This window comes from Akebia trifoliata, chromosome 8, assembly GCF_017979445.1.
Source record: "Akebia trifoliata isolate Shusen 1 chromosome 8, ASM1797944v1, whole genome shotgun sequence".
NCBI lineage: Eukaryota > Viridiplantae > Streptophyta > Magnoliopsida > Ranunculales > Lardizabalaceae > Akebia > Akebia trifoliata.
In genome coordinates this window covers 5,817,621-5,836,079 of record NC_141382.1, presented here as the reverse complement: position 1 = coordinate 5,836,079, position 18,459 = coordinate 5,817,621, and the positions used below count along the sequence as shown (strand labels likewise).

Here is an 18,459-nt window from a genome sequence, read left to right as displayed (position 1 = left end):
TTATATTTCATAACTAAAAATCTTTTTTTTTTCTCTTTTGAATATTCAGTATTTAAAGGAATATTATTATATATAAATGAGAGAGAGAGAGAGAGAGAGAGAGAGGCCTAGGGATTGGGGAAAGATGGATTGAGGTATTAGTATTATGGGATATCCAAGCTTTTAGAAAGTAGAGAGTTTACAGTGTCAAGGTACAAATACATGCCATTTGCCTATTAAAAAAGATAGCCTCTTTTTATCATTCTCTTGCACAACCAGACAAAGTAAAAGCTTATCTCTCTTCTTCTTGTTGGGCTTCCAACTTCCAAAGTTAATTTCCCATATGACATTGTTCACCCCTTGAGGGAATCTTATCTCATCTATTAACCACCCTCTACTCCCTTTTTTTATTCACTTTTTCTTCTTTCTTCCAAAGTATCAAAATCAGATAATTATCAAACACCTTGCTTTTCTCATTCTCAATTTCTTCCCCATACTCACAAATTATATTTGGAAGATATGCAAATGGTCAAGATCCTATATTGAGTCACCAAAAAAATATATTATCCGAATGAATTTCGGCCACAAAAGGCATTTCGAACCCAATGATCATTTCGATGGATTTTTAATTTGAATAGCATTTCCAATTATTTGGTTCCCAAATCAAATTTCTAATGGATTATAATTCGAGACAATTCTTCAATAAATAAGAGACTAGTTTGACGAACGAACATATATTAGTAAACAGAACAATACTCTCTTCTTTTAATTTGATTCAAGTTGTATTGTGCATCAGAGGACTTGTTTTACAGGTTCTCTTTCAAGATAGTTCAAATTCAAGACAATGTATAATTTTATCAAAATTGGACTCTGTTGTATCTTGAAAATAAATTTGCTAGAACCCATATCACATTCTGAATTTCAAGTGGACTGGGAGCATTTGTTGTTTATATTAGACTAATTTTGAAATTCCCTTTTATTTATTTATTTATGAATTTCTCCTCTTCTTTATATACTTTTAAATTCAACACCTGCACATTAAACATCTCTCCCCCCCAGTCATTTTTTACCTATAATATTGATTTCACTTTGATGGACCTATGCACCAAACAATAGCCTAATTGGAAAATTTTAGGTGGATTCTTGTGTATATATTTTTCATCGTGATCTTAGAGCCAAGACCCATATCAAATGGTTAAAAAATAACTAACCAAGTTACATTTCGGTGTATGTAGATCACTTTCTCAAATATCAACTTCCCCATAATCTCTGCCCGGTATGGAGGCATATCATCAATCATCAAATTCTACACTACCAGAGTTGTTAGAGAAACTCCAATGCAAATAGGTATAATGGTTAGGTAGTTTATTACAGAGAACCATTTTTCCTATTCAAGGGATTTGCATTCTTAACTATATTAGCCAAAATGACTCTACAAACTTAAGTATAGTAAATGTTCTACAACTTCCATTGTCATATATATATATATATATATATATATATAGAGAGAGAGAGAGAGAGAGAGAGAGAGAGAGAGAGAGAGAGAAAATCTCACTCTCTTCTTTCACTAATCCCACTTTCTCTTTTTCCAAAATATTTCAAAGTAGAGAACTCCAACCCGAGTACGTTGAAGTGCTTTCAAAGGGTTATGTAAAATGGCAGTTAAGAGAGGACATAGAGTCCAATCCCAATTGCGTTGGAATTTCTCATAGGGAATCATAAAAATAATTTAGGGATACATACCAATGTACCCACATTTTCGATACACGTTCATAAGAGCAATTGAATCTTTCACAAAGTACCCAAACCCAACCAACCTTAATATTGTAATCTTTAAAAGAATTGCTAATTCTCAAACCAATACACCCAAAAAAGGGTAACTAGCTAGTAATGGTAATTGAATCAGGCCATTATCCTTCCTCTTGCAATTGTTAAACCAACTCTAACCTATGTTACTTGGTTCATGATTTCCCACTCTAGAATAAACTCATTTTGTAGGGATAGGTAGAGGTAATTTATCTTTTGTCGATTAAATCATAATTAATCATGATTTAATTGATAATTTTTTGAGTAAATAAAAAAAATTATTTTAAGTGTTATTTTGTCATTTAATATATGAAACACAAATTTTTTATACTTACAAAAATATTTTTATTTTTAAAATTTATTTGATGACTTTATCAGCAAAATCTCTTGTCCAATTATTCTTGAACCCTGACTTTGTCACTATGAACCCACTGACAAAAGTCAATGGACCAAAACGGTTAAACCCGAACCATGGTAAGTATGGGTTTGTTGCATTCCATCAACCCAGTACTAATCATATTGCGAACTGATTCGGTTTGTTCTGCTTCTTCAGTGTTAATAATAGCATTACCAAATTTTATTACCAAATTTTCCAACACTACAAAAACAATCATATTCTTGACCAAAATCTTCCCTGAGAGACCAAAAAAAAAATGACCAAAATACCTACATATTCAACCTTTGCTGAAAACCCTTTTACTTTTTTCTCCCCAAAAATTCATCTTCTCCATCCAGTGATTTACTTGTCCAAGTTCAAAAAAAAAAAAGAAAAAACTTGGTAATTAGATCTGATTTAGATGTACCCTCTATACAAATATTTGAGATACCTGTGTTTTCTGCCAATATTACCCCTTAACCTCTATCTTCTTGGAGTCTAATATCAAAGAAGGCAGGCGAGATGAGCCACTCACTCAAAATAAGGACTAACAGATAGTCCCACATCGAAAATGGATAAATTCTCCGTTCACTTACACTAGTATAAATAATTCTGCTTTGTGAGAGAACAAATCACGCAGCCGCGCGGTGAGCACAAAGCGAACTATTCTTTCGCCTTTTACTAAAGAATACCGTGTGCTCGTCGCACTCAGCGGCATACGCCTATTTTTGGAGGGTTTTCTCACCTGAGAAACCCTAACAAATCTAATTTAAATATTTCTTTTTACTGTTTTAGTCTTATTTTTAGATATGTTTTATAACGATTTGGTTACAAATTATTCCTTCATAGTAACCATATTTTATTGTTTTTCTTGAAATCAGAATAAAAAACATACATGTAAAATCTAATGATCAAAATAAAAGATACAACTCAAGATAATGTCAAAGATCTTTAAAATAAATCCTAACCGTTGGATTTTACCATTTCCTTGTCATATGAGCCAATTTTTATGAGTATACGGATCCCAACAAAAATATATGTATATATACTACTATATAGAAAAATGATGGGTCAAGATTGGGACTCATGGAAAAGGAAGTAGGGTTTTCTATCAAAATCCATCGTCTTCAACCTCTCTAAAAATTCTATCTTAATTATGCGATTTGAATGTTGAAGAAAATAAAATTTTAAGGATGAAAGGTAAAAATATTATTATATTCTACAATTAGCCAATAAATCACTGATTAGTGTCTATTATTTGATCTAATCTCAGATCACACACACTACCCCTTCGAAAAATCCTACGTGCAGTTGGTCAAGTCAAGGGTCAAATGGACCATGGAGGGTGACCCAAGGGATTCATTTCTTCGTGAGGTTTTGAACACTTACCTACACTTCCCAAAGAGCTTATCAAGGCTCGGCTTGCCAAATAGGTGTACCTCTTGATGTTAATTTATCAATTGAATCAATTAATCCTTTATTAAGAGAATTTTACAAATTTCAAAGAAATTGTGACTGATTGTAGAGCAAGTTAAGGTCAAGTCGATCACAACACCCTTAAAGAGAGAAAACTTGTCTCTCTTGCCTAGAATGGATAAAAGGAAATTTCTTGATCGCATCACATTGTGATATTCAAAAACATGTTCTAATGTCGCAAGGTTGTAGATGATGAAATTCTATGAATTTCATTAATTTTTTTTTTAATCTGAGTTTTTTTTTTTCATGAAATTTAGAAGGCTCTGTGCTAGATTGCCAATTTGGTAATTCATTTGGTCCAAACGACATTTTTTTTAATTAGAAATTTTAAAATTAATATTTCTTGGCAAAGGTATCGTGGGCAAGAGAGAGAAATTTCCTTTCAATTGATTTTCTCTTTTTGCGTGTCTAAGGGTTGTGGCATTGTGAGCAAATTTGTTCATAGCGAGCAAAAAAATCATCACTCTTTTTTGGGTTGGTGTCCTCTTAAATCATTGAAATAAAATGCATGTGGCACCACCATTTTTTCTCAATTATAATAATAGTATTTTCTTAGCTCGTCAAAGAAACATTAATGATTATCATGAGTTGAAATTTGAAACCTTCGTAGAAATTTTTTTAATTATTAAAAATTTTATTATTTTAATCAAAAGTTTTGCATTACAAATATCAACCAAACACAAAATGTGATTTCGCAAGAGATTTTCAATGGTTGTCAAGTAAAATTAAATTATTTATCACAAAACATTTACACTACAAATCAGTGGTAAATGCAAATGATTCATGGTTTTATCAAATAAGACCAAAACAAACAAACAAACAAACAACACTCACGTGGTATGATGGCAATCTCACCTTGAGACATCCCTAAGTTAGAGGTCCCACGTCCTTCTCACACCAACTTGCTCCATGCTCTTCCTCCCTAAATCGACTCATTCTCTTTCCTTCACTCCATATTGTAATGGTTTTTTTTACCAATCCTAGCATATCAGTTCTTCTATCTGTTTATCCGATTTGCCCAACGATTATTTTTCTTTTGTTCAAGTCTTATAATCCTACTTGAGTTTGCTTGTGTCATGGACATGGACATTATTCTCTTTAGGATTGAGGGGGTAAAAGTAGAAAAAAAATAAGTTAAGGGGTATTATTGCATTTTTTTAAAGATTAAGGGGTAAAAGATAAAAAATAATAAAATAAATTAAATGAGTAAAATAGTAAATATAATTAAAGTTTAAGGAGGTGGAGAGGAAAGATAATAAAATAGGCTCTACAAAAACTGTTGTTGATGGGAGAGTGGATCCCCTAGAGTATGTGTGTTCCCAGTGGTGACATTTAAGTAGTAGAAATTGACTTCTTGAAAACAAAATCTTTAATCTCTAACTTGTGTGGATCATTGTGGTGATTATATATATATATATATATATTTTTAAATTGTTACAAAAAAAAGAGAAAGTTTATAAAGTTTGATCAATGCTTTGAAAATGGACGGACCATGACATCCAATTTTTTAACGAAAGGGATATTGTGAATATGTGACGTGGCTCTCTCTCCATCGTCAAATTCCACTACAGGAACTGTGGGGAACACGTAATACATAGGATCCGCTCCTTGTTGATGGGATGTTTCTCTTAATTGGATGAAAGTTTGTCCCCCAGAGTTTTATTTTATTATAGGATAAATTGCACCTTGACCCATTGTGATTTGGTATAATTTTATGTTGGCCCCCTAACATTTTGACAATTGCACTTTTCCTCCCTTTTCATAGACTTAAAAAAAATCAATTTTTAACTATTTGGTCAACAACAACAGATAGGTTAGTGACCACTTAGATAACTACATTCAAGATAAGTACAATTGTCAAAATGTTAAGGGGTTGACATAGAATTATGCCAAATTATAGGTTTAAAAGTGTAATTCATCCTTTATTATATAGATTTCATATGCTATTTGCTTTCAAATCTAAAAAACATTATTTTTTTTTTTTTTAGAAGTAGAAGACGATCGAAGTTTGGGTCGAAAAATCAAGGATTTTTCGATAATATGGTTAAGGTGAGGTTGAAAATAATTAATGGTTGAATAAAAGATGATGGTTTTTTAGTGAGACGAAATCAAAATCCTTTCGGAGAGAGCTTAAAAGGAGGGGCAGTTCGGTTATTTTTTGTTAATAATGTAGAGTAGACTGAGGTCAAGATGATATCGTCGGTTGTCAAGTGTCTAGAGGTCACGTGCATGACACATGCTGAGTAGACTCAACACGTGAGCTGTGATCTCACTTTCTCCCATCACGTAAGTCATGAGCTCATAGAAAGTCTTCACTTGGTCAATACTCGGATGACGTGGCATAGATACGGAACGCAATACGTCAGCTGTGATCTCACTTTCTCCCTTCGCGTAAGTCATGAGCTCATTAGAAAGTCTTCACTTTGTCAATACTCGGATGACGTGACACGGATACAGAACACAATACGTCAACTGTGATCTCACTTTCTCCCTTCACGTAACGTGAGGTTGTAGAAAGTCTTTACTCGATGAATACTCGGCTGATCTGGCACGGATATGGAATCATAATCTTTTTTTTCTCGAAATACAAAATATTAATATATCTCGAGAAAAAAGATTTATGATTTCGTATCCGTATCGTCAATCGAGTATTTACCGAGTAAAGACTATGGTCTCATTAACTAGCCTATGTGCTAGGGGTTGTGAGGAAATACCTTTACTTTTTTTTGAAATTTTTATAGAAAAACTGACACGTTTTTGTTGATGAGAGTTAGTATGAGCAAGTATCAACATTGTGTTTCAATAGTAAGACTGATAAAAGGAATCTAGGAAATTGTTTAAGGGATAGATTTAGATTCATCTATTTGTTGCACTTTTATAGTGGGGTTTGATCAGGGTGAAATTCAGTTTTGCTTTATTTGAAGTAAATCTACTAGATTTATTTAGAATATGTTGTGGATGTTTGATGCAGATTAGTGGGTTATGGTAATAGTGTTTTTTTTAATTATTTTAAAGATGGTGTTCTTTCCTCTGCTTGTGTGGTTATGATGATATTTAATGTAGATTTTGATATACTACCTCTAATTAGTTCTTTACAAATATGTATTCTTTTTTACTTGCATTTAATTCTAAAATTATTTTTGGGTTTGGTACAAGGATTTTGCTAACTTCTCATGTGCAGCGCTCTTTTGCACTGCATTACCATAGTAGAAGGATTGTGTTAGATTGGCTTCAATTGTTAAAAAAAATTCCATCTCTTGACATGAATCCTAGTCTTATGTATCATTTAGACTTTAGATAAGGTTGAATGGACGAACAAAATTTGTTCGGCGGACCCCATATATTTGGCATAAGGCTTTGATGACAATGATGAAGATGTACGAAACAGTAGTTTTCTTAAGAAAGAAAAAAAAAATTCTTCAAAGGAATGATTATGTTTCTCATTCTGTAATTGGCAATTTTCTTTTGTTTTATAGGTCTCGAAATTAGGGTTTGGGTGTATGGGCTTGACTAGAATCTACAATGCTCCTGTCTCTGATGAGATTGGTATTTCAATACTTAAGTATGTTTTTAATAAAGGAATAACATTCTTTGATACATCAGACGTCTATGGAGCCAATGCTAATGAAATCTTTGTTGGAAAGGTACACATGTCTGCTTTTTAATCCGAGTAGATTATTTCTTTATATTGTTGAACTTGTTTAGAAAACTGGTTTATTTCATCCAATCATTCTATGATAAGAGCAAAACATGTACTACTTCTTGAAATTTTTCTATATATATATTTTTTTTGTTTTTGTTTTTAGTGAGTTAGACTCATTGGTGGTTGATATACAGTTGAAAATTGTACATATGTGAGAATCCATTCTAAAAACCATGATGAAGCTGTTTCTAATATTTGCTTTCAAACATTTAGGCTTCGATTGGGTACTTGGGCTTGGATCTTGATATGTTACTTGAGATTCTCTCTGAAAAAAATCTAAATCTTTGTAGGCATTAAAGCAGTTACCTCGAGAAAAATCCAGCTAGCTAAAAGTTTGGAATTGTCAGAACTGACATAAATGGGATTGTAGTTAAAGGTACCCTGGAATATGTGCGTTCTTGTTGTGAAACTAGCCTCAAACGTCTTGATGTCACTACAAGAAAAATGATCTATGGCAACGACTTGAAACGACGGTCAGCTAAAATCTGTCGCTGTTGACCCTCCTCACGGGTCTGCAAATATTTTTCTTCGATCTGCTCTCTCTCTCTCTCTCTCTTTCTCTTCAATTTGCTCTGATTCTCGGATTTCCTTGTATTTATCTTTCCTTAAATAATATTCGCTCTCTGTACTCAATCTCCTCGATCTGGTTCATCTTTTTCAAATGGATACATCAAGGTAACTCTCTCTCTCTCTCTCTCTCTCTCTCTGCGATTTTCTCTTCGAGCTGCTCTCTCTCTTTCTCTCTTCGATTTGGTCTGATTCTCGGATTCCCCTATATTCATCTCTCCTTAAACAATACCTCGCTCTCTCTACTCGATCTCTTTGATCTGGTTCATCTTCTCTGATCGATCCATCAAGGTAATTGTGTGTGTGTGTGTGGATCTAGGGTTTGTTGAAGACGAGAAAGTTTGATTTTATTTTTTCTACTGATTCAAGAGATCTAGGGAATTAATTTTTTAGGTAATTAGAGAACTCTGTAGAAATCACATTGAGATTGAAACTTCAAGAAATCCAATGATTTGATTAAAGTTGCTGTTAGTTTGCTTGGTTTGATAATAAAGTCAGCTCAAAGTGCATCATCTCCAATTCATTTTTGCAGGTAATTTCATTTTCCTAGCAATGTGTATAAATGAGATGTTTCGATTTGGAGAAAATTTTATTGCTGATTATATCTCAATTTCTATAATTTTAATTCAATGTTTGGACGGAATCAGATTCCAGGTGACCACCATTCCCCAATTCTGCTGATCAAATCTGAGAACTCGCTCAATTTTTATTTTATTTTTTTTAAAGCGTGTTTTTGCATAATATTTACCCACAGGAGCACTATTGTAATTTGGTTGTTTGATTTTATTTTTCTACTAACCTTGTTTGAATGATTAGTGAACAAATCTTTTATATTTGGATTCTTATATATTATAGTTGGTTGCTAATAAGCATGGATTCTAGTTTTCCTAATGGGACTCCAAGTAAACACCATAGTGTGCCAAATTTGTGTCTATTAGGAATAAAATTGTCCAATTTAGACTCTTAAATCATGTTTCTGACTTAAAAAAAAGTAGGTTATAAAGAGCAAGATCACTACAATAAATTATCAAAGTTTCACCACATAGCCACAATGATGGGTGGTTCTACCTCTAGAAATCCCAATTGTTTGGATTTAGGTTCTATTTTTACGATTTGTTGCATTGTGAGTTATTTCACCTATCACTGTCAAGAACCAAAAGTGATGTATGAGTGTGTGTGTGTGTGTGTGTGTGTGTGTGTGTGTGTGGGTGTGTGTGTGTGTTTATAGTTGAGCAATCAACAAATGATTTGTATCAATTTTTTGTGAATTTAGATAGTGGATTTTTTCTTTCTTTATACCATAATTGTAGCAATGAGTAGATTATTTTGAAGATAAAAGAGATGTATGATCTTCAATTTATAGTGGCATCCTCTTTATTTTCTCTTTTGGTTGCATTTTGTACTTTTTCGGGTGGTCACCTCGGTCCCCTTTTTCTTAGGTGTGCAACTTGGTTCTGTTTGGGGCCAAATTGAAATTGAACCAACATATATCTTTCTACTAAATAAGAACCGAGCCAAAGTACATTTCAACATTAAATATCATTCAAGGAGAAGTGGACCATACCCAGGTATTATTTTCTCTAGTACAATTTCTAGAAGTTTACATATTAGAATTCATCCCATTTTTTGTGCATGATAAGCATTCGGAACCTATTGCCTGAATGTTCTAATCAATATCATAATATGTTTTACTGCTTCCACTGAATGCATGTGACAAAATTGCTCTATTTTGTGAAAAGAGTGCAGTTGTAGAAGTTGTTTTCTACCAAATTTAGTCACATATTAATGGTTACACTGGTAAAAAACATTGTACTTTGGTTTTGGAAGTTAGTTTGACGAATGGTCTAAAAGAGGTTGTTATAATGTCTCAACGATAAGACTGTTACAGTTATTTTATTGGACACCGCAGCATTTTAATGTAAGAATGGTTAAGTGGAGGGAATTGTTGTCGTCTGGTTCAAATGATATAGAAATTGAAGTTTCAGATTGGTTTCAAACATTGACAGAGGAGATCATCACTTGAACAGCTTTTGACGAAAAATAATAAATAGAAGATAAAGATGTGTGCCGTTAATTGAGATTGAGAAAAAATTTCCTTACTAACTTAGTAATATTTTAAGTTTTATTAAGGGTCGTTTTGCTCAAATGGACTACCACGTTAACAATCCAAAGCCACAACCCTCTAAATTTCATCGAAAAACTCAGATCCAAGAGAAAATTTTCAAAATATGATTTCTTTTGGGCTTGATCCAAAGTTTTGAAAATGGACGGCTATTAAACTTCCACTTTACTCAAAAAATTTAAAATTCAAATTCAAATAATGAAAAATAAATTTTTTTGAATTTGTTTTTTCAAAGCTCATAAATTTTTATGACTTTCTGATAATACGTTGTTCGTGTCTCCTATGTAAAAAAGGATTCTGTTCATATATTTCAAATTATAGGTCAATATAATGAAAGGAAAAGACTTAAGAGAGAACAAAGTCTATGCATTTGTGTCCTTTAGAACAAAAAAATTGGCTACTAAGGTTATTCAACTTCCCAATAATATTGAATTCAAGGTAAATGCACCTTATCAAGGGCGGAGCCAGGATTTTGCTCATGTGCGACCAACCAAGGGTAAAAATTTTTTATGGGGGACAACTAAGAGTGAAAATTATTGTGGGGGGCAAGTGCCCCCACTATGCTTTTCTATTTTTTTCATTGGAATATTTTTCTTACTGAGGCAGCTGTAAGTCCCTTTAATGCTTTGCTATGTGCAAGTTTGCAATTTGCTTAATCTCATAATGGATTGGGTTACCAAACTTACTGTGGGTTATGCAGGGCTATTCTGAAATAAAGAGTATGCCGCTTCTCACTTCTATGGAGAATTGTGTTATAGTACGTCTTGAGGCTGGAAAACCCATGTATACGCCATCGTGAGTATTGGAAATTATTATAATGTTATTTTTTCACAAACTATAAGACATAAGCATATGTACTTGACAACAAGTTTTCTGTTTCTCCACCGCTATAGAAATGTAGTCACTTGAGAACACATCTAGCCTCACATGCTTTGGACCCTAGCTCATATATTGTGTCAACAAGCCACAGATGATCTGCATTCAGTTCTTTAAATGAGATGGATTCATAGAATCTGGCTTTCCTCACCTTTCTAGGAATTGTCCCCATTGCATATGTACTTGACAACAAGTTTTTCAGCTTCTTTTGCTCAAGTATCCCTATTCTTAATGTGATTTGTCTAATATTTGAAAATATGAATCTATTTAACATTTGAAAATTCAAAATGTATACTCTATCTTATAAAAAATTGTTATAATATGTCTGATTCTCTCTCTCTCTCTCTCTCTCTCTCTCTCTCTCTCTCTCTCTCTCTCTCTCTCTTTATTATGTAAATTGAAGTTTAAACTGGTGAAATAAATAAAACCCATTGAAGACGAAGTGCGAAATCAAACTCTCTTTCTCCAATCCAATAGCTTGCACACTAGAATTTTTTCATTCTCTAATCCAATGATGAGGTGTACACACAAGTGACACTCTGCCCTCAATATGATTTTGCTTCTTTTTTGCTAGTTTTCTATTTTGGGACATTCTCAAATGAGGTTAGTAGAAATGTCTCATCAAAACCTGCTATTGTGATCATTGCAGCTATTTTGCGGTTGATTCTACTATTGGGAATGTTGCAGTGGTTGCAATGGAGGTAACATTTGAAGATGTTAATTTCAATTCTAATGTTCTTGGTGGAACCAAACCGATCCTTACACTGCAGGATTTCATTTATAGTAGATTTCGTGACATTGTAGAAGGTAATTCGTTTCTAACATCTCTTATTCAATATTGCTCTATTTCCTACTTTTATGTGTACTTCCTTACTAGAGTTTCTGACATCTGCTGGCCTTTTTGTTATTATCTTCGTCAAGTTGTATGACATCTGCTAGACTTTTGTTATTGTCTTTTAGATGGAAGGTAGCTGTGATAATGAGACCAGCAACTACTAATAATTCCTCCCGATGTTCACTTCGAATATTTCTAATCGGAACAAAATTTGATAAGAATTTCATAAACATGAATGGATATGTGAACACATAAAGATAGTCATGTTCTTCCCCCCTCTTAACTCCACCATGGCGAAGTATGCCCTCAATCTTCTTGAATTCAGTGATTGGTGTAATTTTATTCTCATCATATAAGATATCTAGTGCTGTCCGATTACTGGTATCTCTGCCATTAGGTGCCCCCACCCACCCAAAATGTTTGTATCCATTGAGCACCACCTTTATGTTCTGTAGTCAGCACAAAACAAGATGCATAATTAAAATTAATATTTGATCTGGTTTGGGTCTTGCCTTGACCCTTCTAATCATTCAAAAATATATAAATAAAATAGAAGAAATGATGATCAGTAATGATAATTAAAGATAGGCCTTGCCTGGTACTCTTTTGAAAGGGTTGCACGGTGCAAGATATTGTAGCCTTCGTCGTCTTTCAAGGTTAAGAAATGCCACCCCATGTCCAATGAAGGAGTCCATCTCATCAACACTTTGAAAGCAAACAAACTATTGCATTTCACGGCAAGATGAAATGCTGTTTCACCGTGAGCTGTCAAGTCTTCAATACAATTGGGGCAACATTGGAGCATTTTATCCAAAACAGTATACATATTTCTCTCGACCGCAATGTGTAGAGGAGTTTTCCTCTCCCTTCCCTTCACACGTGCGAGTTCTTTATCCATCACTAAGAGCTCTGTTGCTACCTTATCATGTCCTTCCATCAAAGCCAGGTGCATTGGACTATAACCATTTTTGTTTAATTTTCTACCCCATGAAGGCTTCAAGACCATAATCTTGATTGCAAAATGCATTTGTCCAACTCTCACGGCAGTATGTAAAGGAGTCTCCATAAATGGATCTTAGAAGTTGTGAACTGAGAACAAACCGAATCTTTGCATTTTATGGATCAAGATGTGTGGGAAACGTGTCAATTTTAAATGTGATGTTGGTTCAACCGCTGTCGTCCTTGCTTTTGCCACCCTTGCCAATAGAGGATGAAAGGTAACTGTAGTCTGATATTCGAATTAAGTATGGAAACATGGGTATAGTAGTTTAATTGCCCTTGTGGAAACATGGGTTTCAATAAGCATCTACGTGTTTATCCATCTATCAAGTGAAGAAACAACTTTGCAGAAAATTAACATGAAATGTCATATATTATCTCCTAGTTTGGTTGTTGAACAATTTATATGTTTAGGTTTCCTTGGTTGCTTCAGATCTGGCAGCGATCGAAACCACTTGGCGGCATGGCTGCTGCAAATGCTCCAATCACCATGAAGGAGGCCTTGAAGGTGAGTTCTGTTTAATCTGTTCTTTCTAAATGTTATGGATTTCACGTTTGTTCTTTATATTTAGCTGAATTAGTGCTAAAAATCGTGTCTTTGGATTGGTTTTTATAGTTCAATTTCATCTTCATTTGTATGATTCTAGACTGCAATTTGTTTCTAAACTAGTCCTAGATTATCATTTTTCATCTATAAGATATTTGCAACAATTTTGTTGCAATAAAGCTAACATAGAAATTGGATCTGTTCAGATCTGTAGGATAATTCTTGATCTGATTCCACAATAGATTCATCTTCAATTGTGCTTTTAAAGTTTTGATTTTTTAAAATTCTACTTATGATCTTCTATTTTTTTGATTTTTCGTGGTTGCAGTTACTGAGTGTTGGAATTAATCCACAATGGAATCAGACAAATATATATGTATTTGGAAAGCATCGCCACAAAATAGTAAGGCAAAGTATTGTAGATTTGAGGGAGGCACCCTACCGATAGTTTCTTATTTATATTTTACAAAACAAAATAGATGAACTTGCAATTTGATAATGAAAAATGGAGGTTGTCTTATATGCAAGTGGTGTCATAATATACTGGCAAACCAATCTTGGCCCAACTATTGTTGTGTCAATTATATTTTCTTATAGTGTGACATCTGGAATGTTTATTGCAGGAGTTTCAAATTGTAGATTAGAATTTGGATTGGCAAATAGATTTTTGAAAGTTGAAGATTTTTTAAAATAATACTTTATAGTGACGGTCAGAAGCGGCTGTCGCTATAACTCATCTATCTACCGGGCTATTTAGCGACGACTACCGACGGCCTCCCTGGCTGTCGTTAGATGTTTTAGCGACGGTATTTTGTACCTATAGAGACGGTCTCAACCGTCGCTATAGACCTATTTTACTGTAGTGTGTGGAATACATTGATCTCTTTTTTCAGCATAGAGTGGACACATCAATACCAATAGAAGAAACCGTAAGTGCTTCTGTTTTTATGGTTGTAAATTATTACTTGAAAGTTAATTTTTGAATCTTTCTTTCTGATTGGAATCAACTATTTTCTTGGGGAATGTAGATGGGGGAACTTAAGAAGTTGGTGGAAGAAGGAAAGATAAAGTACATTGGGTTATCTGAAGCCAGCCCGAACACAATAAGGAGGGCACATGCAATTCACCCTATTAGTGCTTTACAAATGGAGTGGTCACTATAGACTGGGGACATAGAGGAAGAGATACTCCCACTTTGCAGGTTTGTTCAAAATCCAATCCAAGCTTTGTTGGTTGCACTTACATTGCATAAATATAAGCCTCTTGTTTCAATTGTAAGGATTAAGGAGTTTTTAGTTTTATCCCACGCTTGTAACACTAATTATGTTTATAGGTAAATTTATTTGGAGTGATAGTTTTAATGTTTAAAATATTCCGGTGATAAACGTTGTGTAGTCAAGCATTGTCTCTTTTATTGTTAAACGTTAATACAAATTTTTTTTATATGTTGGAAAATTTATTTGAAGTTCACTTTAGACTTGAACCATTGTGGCATGTTGAATCTTTTCTCCAACATCTTTTATGTGTGTGTGTGTGTATATATATATATGGGGGACGGTTCAGCAGCCCTAAAGTTTGCCAAGTTTGGTGCCAAACATTTTTCAAAATATGGGTTAAAAGCTTTGGAGTGAGCTGATTTTTTGAGAAGATCATCCTCACCAAAAATCAGCCTATTCCAAAACTTCTAACCCCATCAAAAGTGATTTACAAAAATTGGATGGTTCACGATTCTTCAACTTGTAAACTAGGGTTAGAAGTTTCAAAATGAGTTGAGTTTTTGTGAGGATGATCTCTTCACCGTAGAGATCATCTTCACAAAAAATCAGCCTATTCCAAAACTTCTAAATCCATCAAAAGTGATTTACAAAAAATATTTGGCAACAAACTTGGCAAACTTTAGGGCTGCCGAACCGCTCCCTATATATATATATATATATATTTTATTAAGAAAGAATTGCCCTTTGGATTTGTCATAATTTCCAGGGAACTTGGTATCGGGATAGTACCGTATAGTCCTCTTGGTCGTGGGTTTTTTGCTGGAAAGGCAGTTGTGGAAAGTTTATCTGCTACTAGTTTATTGGTATGTAGTTAAATTATTCTCAGGCCTTGCTTTTTCATCTTATTACTCTTATGTGGAAGCACGAGTATTTCATTATTTTGCCCTTTATGTCGAGTTTAATTTATTTGGTGGACTGATTGCTAAAATTTCTTTTTCAGGCCACACATCCTAGGTTTGTCGGAGAGAACTTTGACAGAAACAAGATTCTGTTTACTCGGATTGCAAACTTAGCTTCAAAGTATGGATGCAGTCCTGCACAACTAGCTCTGTCATGGGTTCTCCATCAAGGAGATGATGTAGTCCCTATACCTGGTAAGTGACTGTTTCAATTATTTAACGTCTGTTATCAATCTTAGACTTGTCAAAATGTATTGTTTTATGTCATTATTAGAACCCCTTCAAAAAAATTCTTGAAATGAGAAATTAACTAAAGAAAAACCAGTAAAATTCCCTTTATTCACCCATATTCATGGGCATGCTATATCTAATGAAATTGTAAAAACAAATGTGATGGTTTAGGTATCTACATCTTATGAAAGAGCTATACATGTATTTGTTACACTTGAAGTGAAATTTGATTTTTTTTTTTTTTTAATTTCCCTAGAGAAAACATGCTGTAGTCCTTAGTTTCTGCAATAACATTTTTTGATTGCTTGGAACATAAGTGATCACATTCTATCAACAATCCTGCTAGTTTAGCTACCCCATTTACTTCATTCATCTTCATCCTACTAAAGTATCTTCACTATAGCTTTCGTCGTTCTAGTTTTATTAGTGAAAATCAGCTTTTTATTATAGATGGAAAAACAATCAGAGGTGTATACTACACGCTATTTCTCAGACAACTAAGGTCGATTTGTATTGCACAAGTAGTAGTAGATTGCCACGCTAATTTTTAGTTTTTTCACTTATGGTGATGCATGCTTTTGGCTGTACTCAATGTCACATTGTGATTAATGTAAATTGGAGTCTTAAATATGTGTATCTTTACTTCTTTTTTTTCCTCCCCTCAAATTTCTACAGATACAACCAAGGTTAAAAACCTGGATGACAATATTGGTTCCATGAAGGTGAAGCTAACCGAAGAAGACTTGAAGGAAATTTCTGAAGCGGTGCCTATTGATGAGGTGGCAGGCAATAGACAGTATGATCTCTTTTACAGTTGCACATGGAAGTTTGCAAATACACCTGCAAAAGTTTGAAAGATATCAAACATATATATATATATATATATATATATATATATATATATATTGGTGCAGTTTGTGGTTTTTTTGTTATGTGGTTGGGGTTGAAACGTGTATCTTGATGAGCTCTTAAATCAGTTTGTATCGTTTCTTTCTGAAGAAAAGTTATGAAATTTATGATTGAAAACATGTTGAATCTCAACATTTCTCAGTTATTCTCAATTATTGTAGTTTAAGCTTGTGAGCATTTTGTATATTGTTAGGACTTTTTCTTATAAAATAAAATTAAATTGGTCTTGCTATCACTACATGATCCATTAGTGCCATTTCCTTAATACTTCAAAGGAAGTAATTGTGTATCTTACTTGTGTCCGAGTCTACATGAAATCATATTAGGACCTTGTTATGGGTGGATTTGTTGGAGTAGGTCATAAAGCTAGTTCAGTTAGAATTCCTTTTTGACTCTATGTCACTATACCATTATTAATGATTAATTTCAAGCAATAATAAAGCTTCGTAGAGTCTTTTTGTGCAAGTGCGTGCGGGTTGTCCGTATCTTCACAAACATGTTTATTTTATCGAGGTTCTCTCCAAGACAATGCCCAAATCGTTACACCTTTCGTTTGGGTCAAAACTTAAATTAGAAGGAATTTCTCTATAGGACCATTATAGTTACTGTCACCATTTATCGTCTCTCTCTCTTTTTCCTTCTCCTTTTTCTAATTTTTTTTTAGTTTGCTTAATTGCCAATTCTCTTATTTCTTTTTGTTGTTCTTTTTCTTATGTTCCTATTTTTATTTATTTTTTCTCCTTCTACCCCTCTCTCTCTCTCTCTCTCTCTCTCTCTCTCTCACTCACACACACACACACTGGGTGTAGTGATGAAAAAAGAAAAAAGAAGAAAGGGTTGTCCCCCACCTTGACACCAAATTCAATCTTTTGTGTTGGGAGCAAGAGTGAAAAAACATTCTGAGGTGGGAAAATCATTTTCTTTCGTACTAAAGCGAGAATTATTTTTTTCACCTAGAATAGAAAATCACTTTGGAGGAAAAACGATTTTGAAGGAAAATACACAATCATACACCTAAAAATCATATTTGATGACGTGATATGAAGAATATTTGGAAGACAATCAAAGGTTTAAAAACCTAGAAGTTGAAGATGAAGTTTTTAGGTTAATTTATTTTTGGTCTTTGCTAAACCAAGGTCTTGGGTATCTCATCACTTTTAAAACTAAGGGTTGCTCAAGTATTCACCAAAACATGGAGGGGCATATCTAATACAATTCATTTAGTGACTTTGAATATAGTAAAATCAACCTATCGATTTAGGTAAAAAGCTTAACTGAGCTATTTGATTATATATATATTTTATGGAAAATAAAAAAAATTAATATTTGTAAAAAATTCATAAATTAATATAATTTTATTTGATTCAATTGAGTTGACACATGTTTTTTAGTTGATATGATGGACATTCAAGTCAAGTTTTAAAATTATTTTTAAATATTTAAACATATCAACTCGAAGGGTTCTAAGATTTTTAGACCTTACATTATCTATCTACATATCTACATGTCAAAAATCAGTTTTGGGAAGAAATTTTTTTTAATTATTTTTCATTAATCTATAAAAGATGACCAAGGTCAACGGTCATGTCATCTATTTCTAAACATAGGGGTATCTCAAATAATCACCAAAACGTGGAGAGGCACCACCTCTCTAACAAACCATCGTTCCTTGAAATTTTGAAATTATTAAGATTAAGGGTAATTTAGGTATTCTTTTAAAAAACATTCTTCAAGAGGTCCTTCCCAGAGTAATATTTATAAAATCTGGGCCTTAATGGACCGTATTGTTTAGAAGTAGACTTGTTAGAACATACTCTGACTAAAAAGGCCTTTGACGCCATTTTCCCTCTAATTTAA

The 18,459-nt window shown here is 33.4% G+C and overlaps 1 protein-coding gene, 1 non-coding gene and 1 pseudogene across 6 annotated transcripts; all 3 read left to right on the top strand.

Moving 5' to 3' along the window:
• The first annotated feature begins 2,799 nt into the window (after positions 1–2,799).
• On the top strand, positions 2,800–2,917 carry LOC147395706 (U5 spliceosomal RNA). The gene has a single exon (XR_015181235.1). It is a non-coding gene; the product is annotated as a U5 spliceosomal RNA (small nuclear RNA).
• Positions 2,918–7,113: 4,196 nt separating this feature from the next.
• Positions 7,114–16,719, top strand: LOC147395704 (putative aldo-keto reductase 1; annotated as a pseudogene). Its single transcript, XR_015180746.1, has 7 exons — positions 7,114–7,281; positions 7,631–7,769; positions 14,150–14,215; positions 14,315–14,487; positions 15,270–15,366; positions 15,504–15,657; positions 16,369–16,719. The product of XR_015180746.1 is annotated as a putative aldo-keto reductase 1 (transcript).
• LOC147395705 (glutamate receptor 3.1-like) lies at positions 9,292–13,944 on the top strand. 4 transcript variants are annotated; one of them, XM_086451208.1, is made up of 5 exons: positions 9,292–9,475; positions 10,730–10,824; positions 11,555–11,712; positions 13,173–13,247; positions 13,615–13,944. In XM_086451208.1, the coding sequence occupies exons 2-5, from the start codon at positions 10,751–10,753 to the stop codon at positions 13,632–13,634; spliced, it is 327 nt and encodes a 108-aa protein (XP_086307334.1). In that variant the 5' UTR covers positions 9,292–9,475; positions 10,730–10,750; the 3' UTR covers positions 13,635–13,944. The 4 variants fall into 4 exon arrangements, 2 of the variants coding, with proteins under 2 accessions (XP_086307334.1, XP_086307335.1); XM_086451209.1 differs by having other exon boundaries at positions 13,154–13,247; positions 13,615–13,942; XR_015180748.1 differs by having other exon boundaries at positions 9,296–9,475; positions 10,730–10,786; positions 11,555–13,247; positions 13,615–13,930.
• Positions 16,720–18,459: the final 1,740 nt, after the last annotated feature.